This window comes from Lampetra planeri, chromosome 11, assembly GCF_965212315.1.
Source record: "Lampetra planeri chromosome 11, kcLamPlan1.2.h2, whole genome shotgun sequence".
Taxonomy (NCBI): Eukaryota; Metazoa; Chordata; class Hyperoartia; order Petromyzontiformes; family Petromyzontidae; genus Lampetra; species Lampetra planeri.
Window position 1 is genome coordinate 12120331 of NC_136117.1, and position 27685 is coordinate 12148015.

Consider the following 27685-nt stretch of genomic DNA (forward strand, 5'->3'; position numbering starts at 1 on the left):
TTTATTTGGCCAAGAGAGAGAGAGAGCGGAGAGCAGAGCGAGCGGAGAGAGTGGGAGGGGACGCACAGAGACATAGAGAGAGAGGAGGAGCGGAGCGGAAAGGACGACGGAGGCGCGAGAGAAGAGAGAGAGAGAGATTAAAAATCAAATAAATAATCAGCGCGACCGCTGGCCCGTACCGATCATCCATCCATCCATCCCGTCCGCCTGCCCGCCAGACGCCGCTCTACGGCCATGCTCGGCATCATCAACAAGCTGCTGGACTGGTTCAAGTCGCTCTTCTGGAAGGAAGAGATGGAGCTCACGCTCGTCGGCCTCCAATATTCGGGCAAAACGACGTTCGTGAACGTGATCGCGGTGAGTAGCATCGCCGTCCGCGCCGCGCTGGGTGATAAACCCCGAGGGCTTTTCGGAATATTTCGAGCGAAGGACGAGGGCGAGACGCGGCTGCTTTTAGGATGGGGTGGGGTGGATGGATGGATGGTTTGAGACGGGGGTTTGTGTGTGGTTCGCGGCGCGCTGTTGATGGTGCTGGGCTGCTGCTGGTGGTAGTGGTGGTGGTGGGCCTCCCCGTAGGGTCGACTCGTTCTCAAAATCGAGTAGCCGGTGTGTGAACATCCCCACTCGGGGAGACAAAGGCGGCCGGGCGTGGTTGCTGGCCACCCACCCCACCCACAGTGGCGGCCTTCGCAGCTACTCGCTAACGCCACTTGCCCCTTCACAGCCTGTCAGAGGTGATACGGGTGGTGGATCCTTGTCTTTTGGTGAGGGTACCAGGAGATGGTGGTGGGAGACGTAGGCTGTGGGTGTTGTGAGGTCGGGCGGGCGGGCGGGGAGGGAGCGAGCGAGCAACGCCGCCCGCTATTCGCGCTCGCGGCCGGCAGGGCGACGCAGGCGACACGGGGGGGGGGGTCGGAGCGGGCGAGGAGGGCGGCGCGATGAGATCGTAACAACAACAACAGCAGCAGTAGCACCAACAAAAGGGCCATCTCCAAATCCACTTATTATGATGCTAATTCGCCTCTCGTCCGCCCTTTAACCACCACGAGAGTAACAGTCGCCGACTCGTCAGAGATATCGTTGCAAGTCCACCCACGATGGGAGGGGTTGGGGGTTTAACAACCATCGCGATTTTCGGTGCCCGTCGTGCCGTTGCCGAGGCTCCGTTGTTAAAGCGGCGACGACGACGAGGCCTGCGATGATCACGAACCAAACGATGATGAGAGTGTGTGTGTGTCCGCGCCAAGTTCCTGCTTTGTATCCCCGGGCTCTGCGAACGGGATTCCGAATGAACGGGTCGCTGTCCGCGGTGCTGAATCCCAATGTCGATTCAATGCCTCGTGAGCGGCCAGCTCTCCGTGCTGTGTCCATCGTACAGAGCCCTACGATTATTTATTCAATTCAGGGCCTGACAAACGTGTCCCCGATGTCAGCGGTGCTGAATCCCAATGTCGATTCAATGCCCGGTGAGCAGAGGTCGCTGTCCTTGGCTGCGAGTGAATTGTAAATGTAATACCAGACACACGGGTCGCTGTTCCTCGTGTTTTGTATACGATGTTGATGCAATGCCTGATGAGAACTCATCGCTCTTACTGAAATACATTAATTCAGTATCCGATGGACTGGTCCCTCCCTGTTTCTGGTGTTGAACTCCGCGTTAATTGAATACTCCCATGAACTGGTCGCTGTCTATTGAATCACGTGTTAATTAAATACGAACTGAACGAGTCACTTCCCACGGTACCAAAATCCATGTTAATTCAATACCTGAATAATTGGTCTCTCTTCGTGGTTATAAATTAAATTCTAGGTTATATACATTTAATCCAATGCGATTTTGCACGTGGTGCTACATTTTGGACTCGTCATTAACCGCACTCCTTACATTTTTGGTCGCAGAGTGCTGCTCAAATCTCCATCGAGCTCAAATATCTGACCCACTTCGGCAATTTGTTTTCAATCACGGATTTGAGCTATGGCTATGCTTGGCCTTGCCATAACTGTCACCCATTTTGGCGAGCCTACGCAGGGCCTCGAGCAGTTGTTGAGGCTGAGTGTTTGGTGAGTTGAACAAAGAGAATATTTAAGGAGTGAACTTAAGCAAAAGGGCTTAAATTTGGCATATTAGCCAGGCCTGGCTTTCATGCTGATCCACGTCTGCATGGCAGCGACGTGGTGTGATGGCTGAAAAGAGAACGGCGCTTGAGAACGAGTTGATGTTACGTGTATTTTGTTTTGTTTATATTTCAGTCCGGCCAGTACAGCGAAGACATGATCCCCACGGTGGGCTTCAACATGCGGAAAATTACCAAGGGCAATGTGACCATTAAGGTAATTCATGCTCTCCGAATAGACGTGCGTAAAACACTCATGCAAACGTGAGAGAATTTACGAAGTTATTGACCTTGATGATTTTTGTGTAAACTAGATAAGGGGCCATTGACACCGAGAGTCTCTTTCGATGGAGACCTATGATACGAAAGAAATACAGTGAACATTTATTAAACACGCAGTCAACATATCTGACGCCATAAACCCGAGTTCATTATGGCTATTAAATAATGAATCTTTAAAACCAAATATGGATAATAAAAATTCACAATGCATTTGCAACTAAATACAACTACAGTAATTGCCAATGATCGATATTGTGGGGGGAAATATGAAAATATAACAATTTCCAAGAAGGAACATTTTAACTGTGAAACTGGGTATAGCTTAAAAGTAGCATTCGTGGTATCCTGTATTAACAAGGAGGTTAAATTAACTCATTGAAATGCATGAAATATTGCTGCCTTTTTTTTGCAAGGGTGAGCCGGGTTTACATCAAGTCATTTTTAGTCCACTATAAAAAAACAATCCATTAAATTCAACGCATCTAAACTAAACGGCGCAATCATTTGGTAGAAATTCGAATGGCATTTTAATTATAAAAAAATGATACATGCAATACAATGCAATTTGTCGACAGGAAAGTGACACAATTAGAAGCAACATATTCAAAATGTTATTCTGTGTTCATTCCCTAACGGAAGACTGACTCAGAAGGAGTCATTCTTGAAGACTCACTGTGAAGACATTTTCTTTACACATTAGAACGACGCAGTGCCAGTTTGGGTGCAGAGAACATCACAGGATAAACACATCCCATTGTAGTGTTCACTCTTGACACGTCACGCGGTAGTGTCTTAGGGATGTCCTAAAATCCAGGGGATTAACTGTGTAGTTTTAAATCCAGATTGACTGACAATTCCAATACAGCGTCAATCATTGATCTTTACCAGCCAGGTATACTCTATAATACAGTTTGTTTTTTGGGTTAGATCGCATAAATATATAAATGTGTCGTTAAACCCGCCACCACCCGACACAGCCAATCAGTAAGGTTGCCCTATCCAGGCATACTCTATTCTCCAGATTATACAATACACTTTTTCTCCCTGTATCTGAAAGCAAAAGTTTGTGGTTGACTCAAATGGTCCACATGGTTTGGTTCACAAACCCACATTTTATATTGACGTGTCCCGGTCATCTCGCTAGCCCCGAGGGTGCAGGAGTCTTGTGTTTCAGGTCCAGTTTTCTGAACCAATTCTGGTCCTTTTCTTTTGCTGCAGAAAACCAGGCTGATCCGATTCCTAACCGAACTGAAATGTGACCACATCCGTATAACTGTATTGACACTTGAAAACTCAGTTCAACACGTAGGCTTTCGCGACCAATATCCATAATACAGGTTTTTTTTGGGTTAGATCGCATAAATATATAAAGGTCTTGTTAAACCCGCCACCACCCGACACAGCCAGCTATTAAGGTTTGTCACGTAAACAGAACGTGGCCAATTCTTTACTAATATAGCACACCGGTGTGTAGGAGAGCCAAGCCTCAACATTTACAATCTGAGTACGACGTTTCTCCAGTAATTACAACTAGCTTCATCAGGCGACAGCCAGATTTGTGTAGAAGTCCACCTGTTTCATTCCTTACAACTAATTTCTTTACAAATGCTTTTTGCGTTTTAGTTTGTGGTCCTTTCCCCCCGCACCTCCGATTAGCACAGTCGGCTACGTGCGGTGCGAAAGAAGTTCAATGTACATACATTGGCACGAATTTGGAGCATCTTATAATCCCTATAATACGGTAACATCATGGGATCTCCTTTGCCAGTACCAAAATATACTAATAGGGGTTTTCCCCTTTTTTCTGGCAACAAAACTGACACCTTTTGCAAGGAATCATGCTTACATTAACCACAATACTTGCAGTCAAATGCAAACAAAAAACAATACTCTGATAATGTATGCATTGTCTTTGAAACTGATTGGTCCACACCAGAGACAGCTTTCTTTAGAGCCTAGTCTCATATGGTGTTCGACCAGCTTTCTTTAGAACCTAGTCTCAAATGGTGTTCGACCAGATGACGCCATATGAGACTAGGCTCTAAAGAAAGCTGTCTCTGGTGTGGACCAATCAGTTTCAAAGACAATGCATCAATTATCAGAGTATTGTTTTTTGTTTGCATTTGACTGCAAGTATTGTGGTTAATGTAAGCATGATTCCTTGCAAAAGGTGTCAGTTTTGTTGCCAGAAAAAAGGGGAAAACCCCTATTATCTACACTATGGGAACCTCATTTGCCAGTAAAAATATGATAATTGGTTCTTTACCCTTCTATCTGGCAACAGATAGAAGGTGTCAGTTTTGTTGCCAGATAGAAGGGTAAAGAACCAATGATCAAACCCCTATTAGTATAATACGGTAACAATTGCGCGTGCAGCCTGGGTAGGGGAGGCGTGAGTGTCCTTCTCTCACGGACTGCCTGCAAGTAGGCTTCACACCAGCAGGGAGAGCTACTGTAGAGTGGTTGGGAGTTTTGCCGGCTCCAGCGGGGGCACGCCAGTGGCACAATAGAAAGGTTTTTTCCGACAGCACACTCAACACGATCATGACGGCTGATACGTTGCACATTTTAGGAAGATTTCAGATAAAATGAACAGATAATTACTTTTGGTTTTAGCACACCTGTTTCACGATGTACATTTACATCCATTTTTGTCAATCCACTGTTGGATGAGGGACCTTCTCGTGCTGTATAGGTAGTTGGGATTGTTGACCATACTTCACAATGCTGGTTAGTACAGGTGGGTGATGGTGGGGAGCGTAGCTATAGCAGCATAGACGTAGAGTACAACAATTAGTTTTGCTGCACTTTTTTTCTGATGCCCAATGCGTAGGCCCACAGCAGCCTATAACAACCTGCTGTGCATGGTGGTCACCCATCCAAGCGCTATGCAGGCTCAACCCTGCTTAGCCTCCGATATCTGACGAGATCGCACGCAATCCCGGTGATCGAACCGAATGGCCTCTCTCCGTAGCATTGACGCCACAGACCGCCGCTGCAACCTGGCTCTGCGCGCAGCTTGGCGCATCAACGTTTGTGCACAATTTTTGTCCGTTAATTTCCAATGTGCACGCATCGCAGCATAACGGTGGATCGCCGGTAAATCTGCGTCAGGGTTGCGTGTACTTTAAATTTTTTCCGCCTGTTGAGCGCTCATTGCCCGCGCTCCATGTCTGCTTTCTCGCCCCCCCTCACCTCCCCTCCCCCCCCGTCCGTGTTCGCCGCCGCCGCCGGCCTTCAGCTGTGGGACATTGGAGGGCAGCCGCGCTTCCGCAGCATGTGGGAGCGCTACTGCCGCGGCGTGAATGCCATCGTGTGAGTACGGCGCGGCTTTCGGGGCTGTGCGGTGATGACAATCGTTACTCGCGCGTGCGCGGAGCGGTGATCGCTTGGCGGCAAAATGCTCGACTATGACCAGGGGGCTCCCAGCGCCTCCCTTCCAGGGCCTCCCAGGGCCTCCCAGGGCCTTCCAGAGTGTTCCCGGAGGCCCCGGGGCAAATTGGGGAGGGGGGGGTCCCCTTCTTTCCCCATGCACAGGCCCATTGTGGGGCGACCTTTGTTGTGTGAAGCCCCCCCCTGGGCAAATTGCCCCTCTACCCATCCTACCCCACCCCCCACCACCCCCCTACCCACCCACTCTGGGCAGCCCTGATTGTGATTATTGCAAGGATGCTTCCATCATGCCCTGCTCATCACGTTCCATCGCCACGCTGCGTGCGCACGACCTTGTGGTAGACCACCGGACCCAAAGGTCACGACTGTGGCAGTTCGAGATGCGTGTACACACCGGTTGTTACGATTCATCAGTGGAGGGAAGCCATCGTAGCGTTAGCCACTGGCTTTGGCCTCGGGGGCTATATTTGGACAATAACGCCATGATAACGGTAGGGACAAATTGGCGCTGCCTATGGGTGACAAGATAACAGTTCCAACACTTGCACTGTGGCAGAGGCTGCTGCGAAAGAGGCTGTGGGTCCCTGCAGAGCTCCGTTTTGGCTGCGTTGGCTCAACCTGGTGGTTGGGTCTAATTGAGCCCGGTTACGTGGTATGGATTAAGACCACAGTCCGTACCTAAACCGTTCCGATCAGATCCGTGTTGCGGTGGACGCAATCTTGATAGGTGCATTTATCCAAACCTGATCGATTGGGATTGGATTCTACTTATTGCGTGTTAAATGTCTTACGGGAAGATGATTTCATTAATTGCAGTTGTGAGCGTTTTGGCTTATGAGTAGGAAAGCAGTGCACCCAGGGAGATCCCATTAATATGTTGGTTTGACTCACATGGTCCACACAGATAAGTTCACAAACCCACCTTTTATATCGACGAGTGCTGTCCACCTCGCTCGCCCCAAGGGTTTGAGGGCCTCGTGTTTTAGATTCACTTCTTTAAACCGATTCTGGTCTATTTTTTTGCTGCAGAAAAGCAGGCCGATCCGATATCCTCACCGAACTGAAGTGTTACCCCCTGGTAATTGGGCGTGCGACAACGCGTCGATTGAAACTACGTTCTTATTCTTGTAACGACTGCGTTGAATCGCACGCGTTTGGAAATGCTCATTTACCCGGTGTGCAGATTACATGCTGATGTCATGTTGGGGCGAGTGGAAGGGACGAGAGGGTAGTGTGAACCACCCCTGACAAAATGGGGCAGGCGAGACGGCCGTGAGAGACCAACAAATATAATAATTGATGACTTAATCAAATCGTGATCGTGAATCGGGACACTTTATTGAATTGCGGTGAACGAGTGGGTGACATGTGGCGACACGCCTTGTACACTGACCTTTACCCTGGGCTCTGCGAGCAGTTGCAGCGGGGATTAGGTGTCAGGAAGTGAGGTTCCGTGGCCTGTTGTTGCCTTTGCAGGCTGCTGGTCTCAGTGGCACAGCCGCCTATGTCACTGGAAAACAGTGCAGGCTCGTGGAAACAAAAGGACGTTTTAAAACACCGCACTCGCCGATGCCACAATTGGGGTCACAATTTGTATTTTTTTACTATGTCACTTGTGTTGCTTACAGGTTTTCTCACTCCATGCGAACTTCACGTCAAATTGGAACGCCGCATGCGTGGGTCCACGCTTGCATGCTTGTTGGCGTCAACATCGTTTTTAGAGTTTGGCCTGGTCGATTCATATCGCGGCCGTCAGGTTTAGTCTCAAATAGTGCGGATGTGGAAGAACACCCATCTTAATCATCACCAGGCACGATCCAGCCACTGCTGGATGAAGGCCTTCCCAAGCCGTCGCCATCTCTCGCTGCCTCTTGGTGGCAACATACGATGCAGCTCACGGCCACGATCCGATGTTGTCGTGCCGTGTCCACCCTAGACGCCCCTTCTGGCGCGTTCGCTCATTTGGCTGGTCCCGACCACCGGCCACCGTCATCCCTCCTGCCAGAGCCCACTTACAAGCCCAGCCGTTTGGCAAGCCATACTCGCTCTTCTCATAACCGTACCGTGGTGGAACAGTTAGAAAGCGGTCCGGAGTTTCGACGGGTCAGTTCCATCTCCCGGCGCGGACGTTGAAACAACAACAACCACAACAACGACAACAACGGTGCAAGTTTCTCAAAGCTGCGCCTGCCGCTGACCTCTGTCCACCCAGCAGTATCGCTGGGTGGCGATCACGTTCAGCCGATGGAGCAGGTCGTGTGCGGCGGGGTAAATCTTGGCTACTCCCGCCTCTTCGAAGACGTCCGGTCCACGTTTGTAGAGAGGAGACCGACCACCACTCTCGAGTTGGTTCCAGTTGATGCCCCTCCTGCCAGGCAGTGGCGTGAGCAGGCAATTGCAGGGCCGCACCTTTGCCTTTACACTCGCGTGCATCAACAGGGCGCGGGAGTAACAGTCAGGGCACCGGGGGATTGTGAGTCTCACCGATTTATGAAGTGGCTACGACGCACTCGTTTGGGGGGTTGTCGTTCGCTATCGCTTCGGCGAGGCCCCCGAGGTTGATCGTTGCACCCGAGCGGCTCTGTCCACCTGCGCCCACGGTTATTTAATGTGCCGCGAAATCATTGACGCGGGGAGAATAGAAAAAAAACGCGCAGCCACCCGACCGACCTTTGGATTTCTCTTTTGTTTGCTCGGCAAACGCCGTGGGTATTTCTAGCCTTGGCCTATGGACCGGTAGGTAGATAGATCGTAGCGCAACTCCCTCGCTTCTGTTGCGTCGGCACGCACGTCATCGGTGGCAAGTTGATAGGTCAACCGGTGGTCTTGGGCAACTCCCTTCACCGAACCCGGTACGGTGAAGTATGGTCAAAAAGCTCCCACGACCAACGAGGGTTTGTGCAGGCCTTAATCCGGCAGTAGATTGAGGAAGGAAGGTACGCTATTAGAACATAACTCGTATCTGAAAGTTGGAAAAGGCAAATGTCATCAGAACTCCTGAGTCTCCACGTAACATATCCTTCAGTCCATCGGCCCGTTGGCTTCACAGACCAATGTTATTTAATGCAAGCGAACGCTGGACTCGTTTCGACCTTGTGGGTCTCATCAGCGTGGTCAGGTTTGACAAATGAATGCTGCTGTCGTACCAGATGTCATTGGCAATGGCAGATGGTATCGACACACAAAGCAACACTGTACAAGTACTGGAAAAAAACATGATGATATGATGCCATAGAGCATCATGGGTAGAGTGAGTGGCCCGCAATTGCACGGTTGTGTCAGTTGGGGGCATGATACAACCCATCATCCCTCCTTGGTCCTACCGCACCTGGCCCACGTGCGGTTGGACTCTATCTGTGGATGCGTGTCATGTGGAGTCGAGAGTCCAACCCCCATGCCACACTTGCTCCCCCCCCCCACTCCTCCCGACCTCGAAATTAATAAAGTCCGGTCGCAAGGATACGGACACAGTGGTGGGGTAGCGTGCAGCCCGAGGTCGCCCCCGTTAATCATTCACGTCGTGGCTTGGCGATTGCGCGCGGCGGGCGGCGATCTGCCCGACCAAACCGTCCGCCCTGCGGCTCTCTCCGTGATGATTCGCTCCGACGCTGCCCACGTCTCACCCGTGTTTCTCTCGCCCACTGATTTGTGATTTACTGAAAGATTTTACTTTTTTTTCGCTCCCCAGGGCACACGCGGGCAGCGATTGACCCCCCCCCAGTGTGTTAACCATTACACCGTGGATTCTGCCACAGTGGTGTAATGGCTGGCACAGCACACTTGCAATCCAGAGGTCACCGGTTCAATCCCACGTCCTGGCTTGGCAGTTGAAATAAAAAAAAGGTGGCACAAATTTCTCAAAATCCTACCCCACCCCCACCGCACCCCCTGCCTGCCGCCTCGATATTTATAGCAAAAAAGATGTTTGTCGGTTATCTTGATGTGTAGTCATTCACACATATAAACACTCATCCAGTGGCTGATAACATCTTCGCGTGCAGAGGCCGCCTGGCTGCTGTCTCCCCCGCTCGCCCTGTGGCTCCTCGCCTCCCAGAGTCGTTCGCTCTCTCGCTCCGAGAACGTGCGGCAAACCGCGCGGCGCAAGTTTGAAGTTGGTGTAATTATTTGATCGCCATGACCATCGTCAACTATTCGTGAGGGTCCTGCGTTTGAATGTTGGACTATTTCCACGACGGGGTGTTTGGCCTAGGAGAGGAAGGCAGAGCACCCGCGGGAGGGAACACTTGAAGGTCCGCACAGATGCTTCCATGAATCCACTCGCTGCACTGCCATCCCCGGGTCACCTCATAGCCCAAGCCTTCATCATCGGCTGCCTCCAGTATATTACCCGTGTCACGATGCATCGAGCCATTGATGTCGAAGGCGCTTCGTACGGTCGCGAAACAAGCGTAGAAGCGCGCGTGTAAAGTGTCGCTCGCTTTTAATTCGTCCGTGTCGAATGCAGTTGAGTCATGTGGCCACTGCAGCCACCAGAGCGGCTACGTCCACCGCAGTGGTGATGAAGTTGATTCTTTAACAAGAGTCGTGACATCTACTCAATCACGAGGGGGTGGGGAGGGCGGGCGAGGAGAGAGGAACGGATTCGGTGTGTACCTTACAGCCAGGCTCAAACCTGCTTGGCTTTCAGGGTCCGATGGGTGGTACCTGGCACAAATTCAGTCCGCTTCCGTCGATGTGCCGCGATGGCGCTTCACGCGTGAATTATTCAAACTTGGTAACTCTGTACAGTGATGCCACAGTCACGGTGCCCGCGCTCACGTCTGCGTGCGTGGCACTGCACGCTGGCCGGACGGGCGTGCGGGGATAATGACCCTGGTGGAGCGATGATGGTGATGGAGTGACGACGATGTTGGTGGTGCTAGTGATTGAGCGATGGTGCTGATGGAGTGATGGTTGTGATGATGGTGGTGACGACGACGACGATGACGTTGGTGGAGGTGACGGAGTGGTGATGGTGATGACGTCGACGATGGTGGAGGAGGTGACGGGGACTGTGTCTCTCGTTCCCGTAGGTACATGGTGGACGCTGCTGACCACGACAAGCTGGAAGCGTCGCGGAACGAGCTGCACAACCTCCTGGAGAAGCCCCAGCTCCAGGGAATCCCGGTAAGCGTTTCCGTCACGCTGCGATCACACTCGGTCACACGACGGTGACGTCACACCGCTGTCACACGGCCGTCACGTGCCACCAACACCTTTTGGTAACGTCACGCCACGGTGACGTCACATGGTGGTGACGTCACACGGGTGGTGACGTCACACCGCTGTCACACGGCCATCACCATCACATCGCGATGATGTCAGATGCCGTCACACTGCAGTGACATCACATCCTGTCACACAGTGATGATGTCACGCCGCCGTGACATCACCGTCACATCACTATGATGTCAGATGCCGTCACACTGCAGTGACATCACATCCTGTCACATCTCGATGACGTCACGCCGCTGTGACATCACCGTCACATCGCGATGATGTCAGATGCCATCACACTGCAGTGACATCATATCCTGTCACACCTCGATGACGTCACATCACCATCACATCACGATGATGTCGGACACAGTCACACAGCCGTCACACCACCGTCACGGTGCAACGATAGTTTTTTTTCTTTCTGCACTGCCCTCTGCTGCTGTACTAAATACATCAAATTTAGTTCGGTGTAACCTTTAAATATTCCACGTAAAAAAAAAATCATCAGTCATGCTCAATCTACTGCTGGATGAAGACATGCCATGCCACTGTCACCTGCCACTATTTTGTGATGTAATCATCCACCGAGCACCTCATCTTATTTATATTTATAGAGCGCCTTCACTCAAGGCGCTTGAGAGGGTGACAGAATGGAACGGTGTGGATGGCAGGTTGCGTACAAGGATTGGGGAATGAGTGACAGCGACAGAGGGTGAATTCATCGCTCCGTCTCCCTGGTGGACGTGCGTTCGGACGCGTTCCATTCATTGGCTGCCGCTCCGTCCTTATTTTGGTTGTCGACCATTAGCCATCGTCCCTCCTTTACAGGAACTGGCCCGTCTATATGCACAAAGGAAATCCCTGAGATCTTTGGCTTGCCTTCTTCTCAGTACTCTGAGGTCAAGGCTCTGTTTCTGGCGTGATCCGGCTTTTGCAAGTGTGGCTCCCAAGCTTAGGGAATGCTTTGCCTTGCCCAAGAAGGCAATCACAGTCAATAGTCTATTTAAGTCGGTCTTGAAAACTCACCTTTAAATTGATCTTTATCCCCTGTATAGTTCTGGCCGTTTACCCTGCAGGTTTTGTTTATTTCTTGGCTGTCCATACACGGTGGTGGTGCATTGCTGGGATCTACGGGTGAAATGAGACATTTTACAAATGTAAATTATTATTATTAGCGATGTGCCCTGGTCAAACACACATTCTTGTCTCAACAGTTTGAATTATGTCATAAACCCGCGAATGCATCTCTCTCAACGTAACAGTCGTAATGATGATATTCTTGGTTCTTTCGGTAAAGTCACGTAGAAGGGAAATAATAAAATAATAAAGTAAAACGTAATAAAATACAATTCTCACGGCGTTTCGGCCACAACACAAGCAGCAGTCCTCAGGTGAAGAACAGGTCTGTCGGAAAGACAGCGTCCCAATGAACACCGCTAAGGTTGGCAGCGTATTTCTAAGCTGGGTGGGAGGAGCAGAGTGCCTTGACAAAGGAGTTTACTCATCATTTTATTTTATTATGTTTTATTTTAATTATTTTATTGTTTCCCTTCTACGTGACTTTACCGAAAGAACCAAGAATATGAATCCCTGCAGTCACGAAAGCTTTAAATCGAAGTCGTAATGATGACCACGTAATGATTAATACTTAGCAACGAACGAAATATATACGTAGATTTCAATTTTCATATTCTCTACGCTCGTGCGAAGAGCAATGTTATGTACGCTTGGATTGCAGAGGCTAGGGGAGGAGGAGTGCGAGGGACGGTGAGCACAATGTTCAGATGGCGGAGGGAGAAATTGCAGCTCGCTCGCTCGCTCGCTCGCGCATCCTTGCTCTTGGCTTCCCAGAACCCTGGGCAAGCGTCTAAAAATACCAGCTCTTACAAAATGGCTTTTCCCTTGATGTGCGCTGTTAGTCCTTGGAATATAAAAAAAACAACCCTCCATGCCGCAACCGCACACTTTCCCCGACCTACTTGCTAGGAGCGCGGTGGCTCGCACAAGCCTCCAATCTCGTGGTTTTAGCCCAAAGATCTTACCGTTGGAGAAATAAATTAATTGATTTGTTAGTTTTCGTTGATGTTAGACGTAGGGACTACTCCCCCCGTCCCCTTACCGTATCCACTCGGCCTGCACTCGCCGGCGGGGTGACCTGTCGGCAAACATTTCCCGTGAGCGACACGGCACGGGGGAGGCGTTCATCCAGCAGTGGGATTATTAAAGGGCTGGCTGTAAATGATGAAAAAAAAAATTATTTCTCAATGGGATATCAGGAGTAAAAAAAAAAAAACAACCCCATTAATTTTTTTCCAGGTTTTAGGCAGGTAAGGAGGCATCCGATTAAAATAAATTCTAATTGCTAAATTATACTTGCATCGAATCGTGGTCCGAACGATGGATGATTTACGATTCACGATGCAAAGTTCCCGCAGTTTCACCCCCCACCCCCTCCTCCACCTTTAGGCTAACGGTGAGAATGATGAGAGAGATTAAGACAGACGGCACAGATGCGACAGCACAGCCGGTACAAAAAGTGACAAAATGCCACAAAGGGCAGATGAGACACGAGAGCAATGCATGTATCATTGTGGAGCAGGGTGTCGCGGTGGCTATGAGACGTTAACTACCTCGCCTGTTACGCAGGAAGTCGTGGGTTCGATCTCGACCCTGAGTCTGCGTGTCTCTCTCCCCGTGGTCGCGTGGACTTTTCTCCGGGTCCTCCGCTTTACCCGTCCGCGTTCAGGGAATATGGCCGCTATACATTTCCACGCGATAAGCCACTTCGTTGAGCTATCATTTGTGGCCAGGTCGCTTCTGAAAAGGAGCTACGTAGCTCAGTGGGGCCTTGCCTAGTAAACAATAATAATAGTTTTTTTGTATGCCAGTTTTTGTTTGTTTTAATTCGTCAAATGAGACCACAAAGCTGGCGGTCACAACGTTTGTATCATCCTAATAATAATAATACAAATGGCGTGCCATTGTGAGGGTCACTGTTTACAAACGAGGCCCACGAACAGGCAACAAAAAACAAATGCAAACGGCTCGAGCAATGCACCACTTTTCCAACGCATGTGTTTTGCCCTCGGGAGGTATTCAATCGGCGCACAATTAAATACTTTCCGAAGGAAGCGCGACAGGGCCAGGAAGCAGCGCGTCCGCAGGTCGCGATGGGACAGCGAGGCTCGGCCAGTGGCTCTGCGTGGCGGGGCCGGAATGCCGAGAAGGGACCTCTCGAGCCCCGGTGTTTTGCCTCCAGATTTTGGGCAATGCCTTCTGTACGTGTGCATGTTGGACTTCTTTCGCGTCCGCACATAGCCAACCGTGCTAATCGGAGGTGCGTTGATAGATGAGTCTCGTTTTCTCTAGGGTGGGTGCCTAATCCTTACCCTTCCCTCGTTAAGAGACGGAGCTAATGCATAAAAAACCTTGTCCACCGTAGTTGTAAAGCGTTGAAAAAATCCCGATCTTAAAAAATATTTAAGAATAGGATTTTTTCGAATCCTATTTAAGTTGAAATTCTTTCGCACCATATGTAGCCAATCGTGCTAACCGTTAGGTGTCGGCTATCCCACAAATCTCGTCGATACCGACATCAATACCGCACACTCGGTGTCGTCGCCCCGGGCTGACGTTCGACGCGATGGGGGAGAGAGACAAACTCCTAAAATACAGCAGCAGGCGTCAGGGTTGGGATTGAACCCACGACCTCCTGTACACCAGGCGAGGTTGTTAACATCTCGCCACCTCGCTACACCGCGCTCGAATACCACGTGGGAGATGCTCGCTGCACCTTCCACAAACGCCAGATGAAAGAATCGCCGAACTGCCACGGCGGTGAAGTCAAAACCTTGAAACGCATCGTTCGGTGTCTCTGCGATCCGCGCGGCGCCTGCTGCTGCCTCCTCCCCGGATCGGTCGAACAAAAACAAGGCGGCTTTCTCCCTCCTGCCGTACGAAAGAAGAAGAAGATCGTGACAAAATCATCGACTCCATCGTAGGGACGCGAGAGGACGGGGGGTGGGGGGGGGGGGTTGGTGAATCGATTGGAGGGAGCCTGCGAGGTATGGATTTTTGACAGCTCTGCTCGTTCTTAAAATGCACTCTAAAGGCTCGGACGAATCTTTGCCGTTGCGCATTTGCATTCCTTGACGTGCGCGCGAGCTCGGCGCTAAATCCGATGCCGCTAAGTAGCTGCTTGGCTGCGCGCCACTAACGGGTGCATTATTTATTTCCACGAAGGTGGGGTTGGGCCGGCGGGCAACATCTGTGTGTTGTCGGTACAGTAATGTGCGATGGGGGCCAAGGCCCTTGCGCAATTCCTCGAGGAAAAAAGTAAAACTTATTACGTATTCGTGAAGATTCGTACGTAACAGTAATAATGGCGCCATCTGTTAAGCCCAGCCCACGCGGTTATTGCTAGACTCTCTTTTTTTAGGAGGGTCCGGCTCGATTGTGATTATCGGGACCGGTGCCACGGAGAACCCCGGAGAAAACCCACGACGCATACGAGGGGGTTGCGACTCAGCACTGCCATCTCCTGGCCCACACCTCGCTGCCCCCACGCCTACAACACCTGACGAGCCCATCCAAGTAGCAACCAGGCTCAATCCCAGCTTAGCGCTTCCGAGATCCTATGCGATCGGGCGGATGGAGGGTGATTTTGACCCGTTCCTGCCCTCACATCCACCAACGTAGGACGGGGAGGAGGAAGGTTGTCTTGAAGAGAAACCCGCGGCTAACATTTCACTGCTGCGTGTGTTCCTGATGGCTTATCGCAGCAGTGTTCATTCATGCCCCATGTGGGGGCTCTGCTGTTAAACAGGGAACCCCCCCCTCCCCCCGTCTCCCCCAGCGGGTGTCTCATGCGCACTCGGCGAGCCCCTTGTGTGGTTTGTCCATCACCTGCACTCTGGGGGTGGAGAAATTAATCGGGCCGGGTCACATCGATTCCTCGGCTCGCGACATGCACGTCGAATTGCAAGTGTGAGAATCGATGTTTTTTTGTTGTATAAACGTTTAGAATAATAACACTTTCATTGTATATAGTGTCATTCGTGAGAGCAGCATTCCATAATGTCTGTACATTAATTATATACGAGGATCAAATCCTGTCTAAAGCCTCTTTCAAGTAATTGAAAACCCTACGACCAAGCAAAATCTAAAATGAATAAACCGACAGTGAAATGGCACCAAAACAAAAAGCACGAACAAACGAAGCGATCGCACCCTTCGGTTAGCACGGTTGGCTACGTACGGTGCGAACGACGTTCACCATACTTACCTTCAAGCCTTCGTAAACGGTGAATTCCGTAATGCCTCCCCGACCACAATCCCACCAACTTCCCAACCGAGCCAGGCAACCGTCACGTGAGGGGGCCATGGTGGAGGGCCAACAAGCGACGACTAATTAGTATCCATCTGTCCAGTCGATATATATATAAATTGGGTTCTTGGCATCCTTGCGGCCACGAGAGGCGCCATGTCCCCATCCGCTTTCAATGTTTGGCAGAAGAAATTGATTCTTCAACCGGGACATTTATTCCAGTTGCTAGGGTGGGGAAGGGGTCGTTAAGAATTTTTAATCCGTTTTAGTTTAAGCCGGAGAGCCTCCCTGTCATCTCCCGATCACTTGTTTTTGTTACCGCTGCCAGCACTACTCACTCTTGCTGTTCCCCTGAACTCCGCTCGTCGATAATGAGTCCTCGACGCGCGTTGATGTTGCGTTCAACCAAACGGAGCGGTTCATCTCGATCTCCCTGCGTTTCAACCAGCACCACACTGCAGGTCACAGCACCAGCACCACACTCGCCCACTCGCTCACCGCACTGCAGGTCACAACACATCCCCGTCTGCTTCTACCCTCTCCACTGCTCCGCCAATTTGTTGGTGACATTTCCTCAAATTATTTTCCAGTTAGTGGTGAAGGATGTCATTCCTGACTTGCAATACCCTGGAGTCTACAAACTAAGTTGCATTCGTGGTGATTGTTACATTGGGGAAACGAAACGTAATGTCTCTGACCGTATCCGCGAGCACAAGTCAGATCTGAAACACGGCAGAACTAATTCCTCTGTTGTTGCTGATCATTGCTATAACGCTGTGGGCTCTCATGATATTATTTTCTCCGAGACCAAGTTGCTCTGCAAGCCGTCTGGCTACCATCAAAGATTTGTTTATGAAGCCATCCAGATATATAAACAGACATAACCTCAACCGAGAGAATGGATACAGATTGAGCAATCAGTGGAAATATGTTATTAACCAAGTAAAATGTAACTGTTCATAGTTGTTCCATCTTATTTACCGGGTACTAGTCTATTTCACCGAGTTAATTGCATCCTCAGCGTTTAGCAGTGCGGCTGTTTTGCTTTGTTTTGAGCGCCATCATCTGTTTTGGCTGCAATCGTATCGCTGCTTTGCCCCCCCCCCCGCGCACCTCCAGGCACCGCATCCAGTTACTTCTAGCCCCGTCCACTCCCCCCCCCTGCCCAGTCTCACGTCCCAGTCCCTAGCGCGCACGCGCAACGCTCCCCCTCCCCTTATTCCCCCCCTGCCTCCCCCCCCACCGCCCTCTTTGACTTATATAAACTCGATTTAAAGATTTCTGAACTGCAGGGATTCATCTTCTTGGTTCTTTCGGTAAAGTCACGTAGAAGGGAAATAATAAAATAAGAAAAAGAAAACATAATAAAATATTTAAGTTTTATTTTTATTATTTTATTATTTCCCTTCTACGTGACTTTACCAAAAGAACCAAGAAGATTATATAAACTCCTTAACTCTGGCATCTCTCCCACTTCAGTAAAAAAAATTCTAGCTGTGGTTGTCACACCTGATGATGATTGCTTGTGTTGCAATAGAAACGTCGTGATTTAATTTATTTATATTTTTTCACCTACGTGACTTTACCGAAAGAACCAAAGAGTATAATTCCCATCCAACGCGCGCATTTGGTTCGTGTGGGAGGAAAGCCGCCGTGCCTGCACGTAGCCCGCCGTGCGGGGCGAGGTGGTAACGCTCAAAGCGCCGCACAAAGACGATTGACGAATCTACTGGTGCCGTGTTTCCCAGCCATCACGCGGCCGAGTGTTCCCAGGCAGTCTTCTTCCCGACCGAGCGTTGACCGCCGAGTGGGTGATGATGCGCTTGTGCCGTGCCGTGCCCTGCCTTGCAGGTATTGGTGCTGGGTAACAAGAGAGACCTCGCCAATGCCCTGGACGAGAAGGAGCTCATTGAGAAAATGTGAGTGGGCAGCGTGACCTCTGACCCCCCCCCACCCCCCCGCGCACACACACACGCACCACTTGGCACGGCAGCGATCCGTCGAGCGGCCGCTTGGCGAGCGAATCGCTGCGCTCGTACGGTGGGAGTGGGGGGGGGCGCGGCGAGTGGGTGTAACTGGTAAACGTGCAACGTCGGGCCAACGTTGGACCGATGGTTCCAACCGCGTGCCGCCGGTTTTGGACAACAACAACAACAAAATCGCGAAAATTTCCCTGCCACGACGCTCACCGCCCGCCCCCCCCCCCGCCCCGTCTCTCACCGTCCCCTTCCGTGTCCGCCTCAGGAATCTGTCAGCCATTCAGGACCGGGAAATCTGCTGCTACTCCATCTCCTGCAAAGAGAAGGACAACATCGGTGAGTCGTGTCGCCGGGAAGGTTTGACGTGGGCTGACGGACGAGGTCCCTCCTCGGCCGATTTGCGTCGCTGGACTTGCCGCCCCTCGATTTGCGTCGCTGCCCAGGGACCGAGGTCCCTTGTCACGAGAGCAATGAAGCGTTCGTCTTTGCAAGGCCCACGGGCCACTGGCGGCCCCTGGTGGCCTTTAGTGCGGGCCCCCCCCGACATTACACAAAGAGTGAAAACGCTACCCCGTCATCGTGCTGTTAAACCCACAATTGTTTCAAATTTGTGGTGGCCCTCGCACTGGTGATGTCTTATCAGCAAAAGTGCCCCACCCCCCCCCCCCCCTGAAAACTGTTTGAAGAAAACGGCTCTAAAAGGACGCGGTGGCCGGGTGGTTCAGAAGTCGCAAGGCCACCGCCTGGCATCGAACTCGGCGGTGCCAGCTCAGTGATTTGACCTCTGGCATCTGAGTGACTCGGCCACCCCCTGTGGGAGGGGGTGGGGGGGAGCAGGGGGGGAGGAGGGGGGGCGGCGTTTGGCTGCTTCTCAGGATTTGGGACGGTTCCGTTCGTCAGAGCTGAGCCAAAGAGTCGCTGTGATTTCGGCTGCCGTGCGGCGGTAACGTGAGCCCCCCCCCCCCCCCCCCCCCCCCCCCCGAGTTGCCGACATGTCCCCCGCCATGCGGCTGTCTGCGCTGCCGCCGGCTCCCATTGCCACGTTGATTATCGCGCTAATTGGAGTGGGGCGCGTGAAATATACATGTGACCTGCAACTGAGTCAACTTTTTTTCGGTGGGGAGGGGGCGGGCGAGCGGACGGGATGGCTGGGGTTGGTGGTAAATATTTACACGGTTGCTTTGGAGACTGGATTGTCATCCGACCGAGAGTTATTTTTCGTCGGATTTCGAGGTTTTAAAAGATGACGATGACTGCCGTCGCCAGCCGAGTTGCAGATATGATGTGAGGATACTCCGATGGAGCGTCCATTATAATGCTACCGCCCGTTTGCCAAAATAATATTTCACGAAATAACAAAAGGCCGATGATTAAAGCGGTAAATAAATTGCTGTTACCTTCTAAATGAGTGCTCTGCTAAATATTTTACTGGGAGGAGGATGGGGGGCAAAGGTACGGGTGGGGGGGGGTGTTGAGGGGGGGGGGGGCGTCCCATTTTAATTTAATTTAATTCCTTACACCAGGGCCCGTGCCAACCCTGCTGTGCCACTGCACGGAAAACTCGAGTCTTTTGTGCGTCTTCTGGGAAGAGCGCCCAATCCTCCAGCAGCGCTCGTCCGCCACCCACGCTTCCCCCAGTTTGGACCGAGAGTCGTGTTTGTGACGAGAACGATCGCGTCGCGCTGGGCCCGTCGAGGCGGCGTGACTCCAGGGGCCCAGTGAGTGTGGGAGCGGTGGTGCTACGGTCAGCGCGCTGCGCTACGAACCCGGCGACCCGAGTTCGATTCCTGCTCACGGTCAACACCAGTGACGATTATCTGAGCCAGACCGCTAGGTCGATTAAGCCTCAAAGAGTACCTGGTGCGGTGTGTAAACATCACCACGGGCGTGGTTGGTGGCCACCCCACTCCCCTCGTGTGCCGTGTCGGCCTTCATAGGTGCTGCTCGCCCACAGCACTTGCCCCAACATTCTGTTAAAGGCTATACGGGTGATTTTTGTCTTTGTGGTTCACACAGCCAGTATTTCATTCCAGCGGGAACGGTCTCAGGCTCAGGTATTTAAGACCGGTCTAAGGTTTAGGAATGGACCCCGTGTGTTCGTGCTGTATTCGTCTTCCTCATCTCTGCGCTGAGAGCTCAGATGCCCCAGTGCCGAGATTGGGCACAATGCCTTTTTTGTTGTTGACGGGCGCTCAAGCACACGCCCTGCAACGATCCCCACCCACGGCGCTCTTCGATCCGGCAGTCAGCGGCGGCCTCTCGTTTTTTTTCCCTACTACCTTCCTTCTCTCTCAGTACGTAGTTAAAATTTAATCAAGGCAGCAACTCTGTGTAGCTGCCCCCCTCCTGCCATATGGATTTTCACTTTCCCTGCGTGTGCTCTTCCGCGCGTCGCGCCGGGTCCGCCGTCCGCCTGCCCGCGCGCTCATTTGTTGCAAAAATGTGAAGGATCAGCCCCACAATCGCTCGCTCACGCCGCTGCTGTTGGCGGAAGGGCCTCCACTCAAGGGAGCTCGAGAGAATCCCGACAGATGTAGAGCAGCGGTTCTCAACCCACGGGTCCCGCCGCCCAAAAGCCTCTCGGGAGAAATTCCGATCTTGAATTGCGACCAATGCATTGAGTGGCCCGGGGCAATTGTTGCAAGCCCACTAACTGGGTTCTCAAACCTGCTTAGCTTCTGAGATCCGGTGAGATTGTGAAAATACTGGACATCTGTGAAAATGAGCTTCATAGCCCATCGGATTCCTCCAGACATTCTGATACAGAAATAATCGTGATTTTGGTTGGGGGCAGGGCTGGGGGTGTGGATGGGTGGGGTAGGTGGAGGGTGGGGAGGGAGAAGGGGGGTTGTTTAGGCGGGTGGTGGTGGTGGTGGCGGCGAGATCGTTACGCGAGGGGTTACAGCGGGGCACTGTTGGCGGTGCACGTAACGCGAGCGTGAACGATGGCCGCCCTGAGACTTCTCCGGCGTCTCTGTAACGTAGCGGGCGCCCTTTGTCTTGCCGGAGGAGCTGCGTTGGAAGGGCGCGGGGGGAACGCTTAAGAGGTCGGACGTTGAATGGACACATCGGATGGATGGCCGTGATGAGAATTTAAATCGGACGCTAGAGAGCACGAGAGCATTTCGCTGCACCGGCGGGCACGTGCGACTATTTTCGTTGTCATCGTTGTCGACCCGCTGCTGGACGAGGGACTCCACCATACCGTGGGGGCGCGGTGGCTGTGACCGTACTTCACCACGTTGAATTTCGATTTAAAGCTTCCGTGACTGCAGGGATTCACCTTCTTGGTTCTTTCGGTAAAGTCACGTAGAAGGGAAATAATAAAATGATATAAGTTAAACATAATAAAATACAATTCTCACGACGTTTCGGCCACAACGCAAGCAGCCGTCCTCAGGTGAAGAACAGGTCTGTCGGGAAGACAGCGTCTGAATGAACACCACCAAGCTTGGCAGCGTATATTTAAGCTGGGTTAGCTTGGTGGTGTTCATTCAGACGCTGTCTTTCCGACAGACCTGTTCTTCACCCGAGGACGGCTGCTTGCGTTGTGGCCGAAACGTCGTGAGAATAGTATTTTATCATGTTTTATTTTTATTATTTTATTATTTCCCTTCTACGTGACTTTACCGAAAGAACCAAGAAGATTCACCACGTTGGTCGGTGCGGGCTGGTGAAGGCGGGGAGCACAGGAGTACAGCAAGCACAACGATCGTTTTTGCTACACTGCCTTCCCTGCAGCCGAGCAGCCTATAGCACCTTTTGAAAACTGATTGGTCCACACCAGAGAGAGCTTTCTTTTGAGCCTAGTCTAAAAACGGTGTTAGACCAGAGGACGCCAAAAGGGGAAAACCTATTTTCATATGAATTACTAGTTTAGAAATGAATTAACCTTAAATTATGACGATACTATGCATCATCACTTTATCTCATTAATTAATTTCTCTCTCTCGATGAAGTTGTGTAGAGTCCCAGATGCGATTCGCGGCTATCGCCACCAATCGTGGGTGTCAAGTTCGCGAATAACGATGGCACCATTGTAGCACTCATCTACGCGATGTCAATTACGTTACGTGTCGTACAGAGCCGAGAACGGACGAGGCGGCCAAACACGCCGCACCGTGGCCAAGCGCCACGGTAACGCACCGCCGGTGAGCACGGTCGCCTACGAACGGTGCGAAACAAGTTCAACATTCATGCGGTCTAAAATAACGATGGCTTATAATTATTTTCCCAGGGAAAGGCACGCCGAGTCGACAGACTAATTCTTAAGGAGAGTCCTGCTACGTGGGAATGTTCGGCCAACACCAGTAACGTTTTACGTTGTTCGCTTTTGGAAGGAAACCAGAGGATGCTGTGGAAACCCTAATGCATAGCAGCGGGGGGGGGGGGGGGGGGGGTGGACACACAAACTCCACACGGAGAAACACACGAACCAGGTGTCGAACCTAGGCCCTTCTCGCTGCGACGCACAAAGCGCTACCTAAATGCTCAGTCGGAGGCAATTGCGTAACAGCTCGTTGCAAAATTTATAGCGCTTGCGAATTTCACGCCCCCCTCACCCCCAGCACCGCGGGACATTTTGCCGTCAAAAGTGATCCTCCCCTCGGCAGATGCGGCGGCAAGATCGACCGCTGTGCCGGACGAGCCAGGGGGGGCGGCAGAAAGTGATTACCCCCGCCACGTCGTGAAAGGGCCCTGTTGTGTGCGCTGTGGGAGGGGGGGCGATTGCTCGCTCGCCGTCGATGCTGCGGTCACCCGTCGCAGGGACGCTTTGATGAGCCAGGCTGACTTGACGAGAGGTTAAGCCGGCCTGGATGTCGCCCGCAGTGATGCTGATGATGATGATGATGGCGATGATGATGATGATGATGGTGGGGAGCGGAAGTGTAGCAGTCAGCGCAACGCGCTACGAACCTGGCGACCCGACTTCGATTCCCGCTCGCGGCCAACACCACTGACGATTATCTGAACCGGTCTTGGGCCCTGCCCTAGGTCGACTTGGCCTCAAATGAGTACCTGGTGCGGTGTGTATACATCGCCACTGGGGAGACAAAGGCGGCCGGGTGTGGTGGTGGTGGCCACCCACCCCTTTGTGCGCCGTGTCGGCCTTCATGGGTGCTCGCTAACATTCACTTTCCGCAACAGTCTGTCAAGGCTACACGGGGGGTCTTTGGCGACGGCGCGTTGTAGCGTGCGCGTGAGCTCTCGTTATCAGCTCGTTCTCAAATCGGCACGGGGCCCCCCCACCCCGTACCTGCATCGAGCGTTCTTCGAGGCAATGATTGGCCAATTCCACTGACGTTACAACGCAACGCGGACACGGCGTCTAAATACGACCGCATCTCGACACGACGCTGTCGAGAAACAAGCGGGCACATTCATACCATGGAGGTGCAGGAGGAAGGTAGGCAGTTGGTCATGGGGTCGGGAGAAAAAGGAAGTAGTTTAACGCGTAGGCTTTCGCGACCAATATTATTTGTAGTTAAGGTTTTTGGGATAGATCGCTGGAAGTGTAAATGTATAAATGTTATGGGTTTACTCTCCCACACACAGATGGGCTGAAGTCGTAACTAATTGGCACGTTTACGTGACAAACCTTACTGGCTGTGTCGGGTGGTGGAAGGTTACAACACATTTATACTTGCGCAATCTAACCCAAAAACTTTTATTACGAAAAAGGAAGTAGTTGAAATTTAAAAAACGAATTTGTATTTTACCAAGCAAGGCCCACTGCACTACCTAGCTCTTTTTCAGAAGTGACCTGGCCACAAATGATAGTTCAACGAAGTAGCTTATCGGAAATTAATAGCAGCCACATGTGGAGTGAAAAACTAGAGGACCTGGAGAAAAATTCACGCGACCACAGGGAGAGAGACAATTTCCAAATCAACAGACGTTGGGGTCGGGGTCGAACCCACGACCTCCTGCATACCAGGCGAGGCAGTTAACATCTCGCCACCGTGACGCTCTCTCGCCACCAAATATACAGTTGATCCTGGACTTGAACAGGCACAGGGAATCGATAGCACGGATGGCTGGGTGAAGGAGGTTAGAGACTTTGGTGGTGGGTGCAGCAGACACATCGGACAGCATCGGTACTTGGGGTGGCTAGGCGGTGCGGGCGATGCACGGGGGGAGGGGGTGGGGGCGATACACAATGTCTGCACCTCCGAATAACACGGTAGGCTACGTACGGTGCGAAAGAACGTACATACGTGTGTCACGGACACGGTCTGGAGTATCGGCCCGTCCTTCCAAACTCTTGCTAAGTTTTTTTTTCACACCGCCTGGCATTCCGAGTCGTGCCCGTCGTTACTCACGGAGCCCACTCTTGGGATTTTGCAGGTTTGGCGGAAACTTTTCCTTCGCGTGAACACGCGAGCCGTTGCATAGGAAGAGGGTGCGGGGGGGGAGGTGGTGCTGTTGCTACGTTTTAAGCTGCTGCTGCTGCTGCTGCCACTGGGGTGGATTTTCCTCGTCAAATTGTTTCGCTTTTATTACATTTTCGGTATTCAACGTTGCATGTTTACGAAGTCTCATTTTACCCCCCCACCCCTCCTCGCCCTCCCCCCACCTCCCTGGGGTCACCCATGACAAAAACTAAGTTTTAGCTCAACGGGCCCGAGCGTGGGCGAGCGAAAAATAAATAAACTTTCAACTAAAATGGGACGCGCAAACGCGCGGAGCAGCATTAAACATTCACGAGGCAGTGCCACAGCTGCAGGCCTCCATGCAGAATTGTCCCCAACTGCTGTTGATTCACTCAATTTTAATAAGCTCCTGTTCATGCGTGTGCAGGGATTGTTCTCTACCCGGTGCCATGGGTTCTTCCACTCGATTCTTCTCACCTCCTTTGGAGGGGTGGGTGGGGGGGATTGTGGGGGATTGGGGGGGGGTGATGTACGAAGACTTTCGTACGAAAGTCTTCGTACATCACGCGATTGAAGCGAGGGCAAAAAGTCGCGCCGCTGTTGGGGAAGTGCGCGATTGAAAACCGGCCACATCGACCACAGCGTTGGTCAAAACATGGCGAGAAGAAGATGTAGAGCGAGGAACAATGATTGCCTGGCGGCCCTTTGATTGGTGGAGACCCACTGCCGGTTTAGTTGTGTTCTCCTACGTTAACATCAACTGCCCCGCCCATGCTACTGACACACTTGGGCTACGCCCATCTCTAAACCTTTAAAAACTGTTTGCCTTTAGAGACTAACCCCCGTTTCCTGATGACGACCGCTTGTGTTGTGATCGAAACGTCGTGGTTTATTTATTTTGTTTTTATTATTTGTGTTCACTTCATTTTTTTATTATTAGCTTTCTACCTACGTGACTTTACCGAAAGAACCAAATATGAATTCCTGCAGTCACGAAAGTTTTAAGTAAAAATTTAAGAAGAATATGAAGAAGAGCAGCGTTAATATCGGCTCGCCACCGAGGCGCGCGCTCCCCTCCCCTCGTCGTCGTGACGTCATTGCTCGTGACGTCACAAGCTACGTGCCGTGCGACGTAATGTTACCATCGCTAATTCAACGCTGCCGAGGACAAACACCGAGTAGCACGCGTAGGCATGATCTTTCTCCCTCGTCTCTCCCCCCCCCCTCTCCCGTTTGCATCGTCCACGTCGTCAGACATCACCCTGCAGTGGCTGATCCAGCACTCTCGGAGCCGAAGGAGCTAAGCCGGCTCGGACTGGTTCTGATTCAGCACCCCGCAACCACGTCGACCACCGCCTCCACCGCCTCCACCGCCACGCCAACCGCCGCCAGCACCGCCACGTACAACACCTCGCCCGCCGTGACGCACGCACGCACGCGCACTCTTACACGCACTCAAATGGACTCGCATGTACGCACTCGCATAAATACACACGCTCACACGTACACATGAACACACGCAGTCGCACACAAACACGTGCGCTCGTACGCACAAAGGCACGCAGCATGCGCACGCTCATTGCACTCGCACGAATTTACGCGCACACACACACTCGCACATTCACGCACGCGCTCCCTCGCACATAGGCGCGCACATGCACACTCGCATGCACCCACACACACCACACCCTTACGCCCAGCTGTCGAATTGGAGACATAGACTTTTGGGGCCCCTATCGCTTGTCAAGTCACTGACTTTTAAACTCGTCGCATGTGTGGGGTAACAGATCAATGCCCACACTTTACCCCACCATGCGCACAAAAAGGGGCACAGCCGATTATGAATGCGCAGACCTCCACAGTCTCAGAGAATCAACTGTTCGGCATGTGGATACCGAATAGGGGGCTCTTAATTCGTCCACAGAATATTCTAGCACGGCCGCCCACATTTATACGGCGATGCACATTGTGTTGAAATTATTTTTTTGTCCTCTATCATCTTCCCATGATCGCGGCCAGCCGGCTCCTGCAACTGCTTTGCAGTCAGGGTTGGGTTGGGACGCCGAGCAACCAAGCACCTGCCCAGTAACCTACTCCTTGAGTTGGGCCAACATGAACCTATTTGTGGAGTTTGGGCCAACTTGAAACTTCTTGTGGAGTTGGGCCAACTTTAACATACTCCTTGATTTGGGCCAATCTGAACCTACTCCTTGAGTTGGGCCAACTTGAAGCTCTCCTTGAGTTGGGCCAACCTGAACCTACTCCTTGAGTTGGGCCAACCTTAACCTACTCCTTGAGTTGGGCCAACTTGAATCTATTCGTGGAGTTGGGACAACTTGAACCTACTCCTTGAGTTAGGCCAACTTGGACCTACTCCATGATTTGGGCCAACTTGAACCTATTTGTGGAGTTGGGCCAACGTGACTCAGATGGTAGCGGTGGCGTAGCTGCAGAGAAACTTCAACGGGGCCCACTAACCAGGAGTGCCCAGGCGTACGGGTCCAAAGAGTGGGGGACATCGGACAGGAAGTAGGGCCCCACTTTGCAGCAGGACCCATGCTGTGTGACCACACGATGCTGCTACCTACAGCTCCAATTTCACATTGAGTTGGTCAATCCAGACAGGCATTGCGTCGTTATACGTTGTGCAGACTGTTCTGGATGACCAGAGTCGCACAATGGAGATTTTTAAAAAGTTTCCATTTGTGCGCATCAACTGCTGCCATGGTTTTCAGCGGATGTGGTACAGGGTGGACCATGAAAGCACATGGTCCACCCTAAACTATGCTCCTAACTTACGCAGACACCCGCATGCAGACTCGAACGTAGACTCTTAGACTTACACGGAGACCCATAGTCTTGCGTGGATGTATATAGAGATACACGGACCGCCACCGTACACTTACCTTGGAGACCCTACATCAGTCGAGTAGCCGTCGAGTGTGCAGGCCGTGCAAATGCAACCGGGGATCTGTCGGGGATAGGAGGGGGTGGTGG

At 51.8% G+C, this 27685-nt stretch overlaps 1 protein-coding gene across 1 annotated transcript; it reads left to right on the plus strand.

Moving 5' to 3' along the window:
* LOC144721325 (ADP-ribosylation factor-like protein 8B-A) lies at positions 1-26758 on the plus strand. The gene is made up of 7 exons (XM_078598861.1): positions 1-357; positions 2251-2331; positions 5638-5711; positions 10823-10916; positions 18187-18254; positions 18580-18650; positions 25943-26758. The coding sequence occupies exons 1-7, from the start codon at positions 235-237 to the stop codon at positions 25990-25992; spliced, it is 561 nt and encodes a 186-aa protein (XP_078454987.1). The 5' UTR covers positions 1-234; the 3' UTR covers positions 25993-26758.
* Positions 26759-27685: the final 927 nt, after the last annotated feature.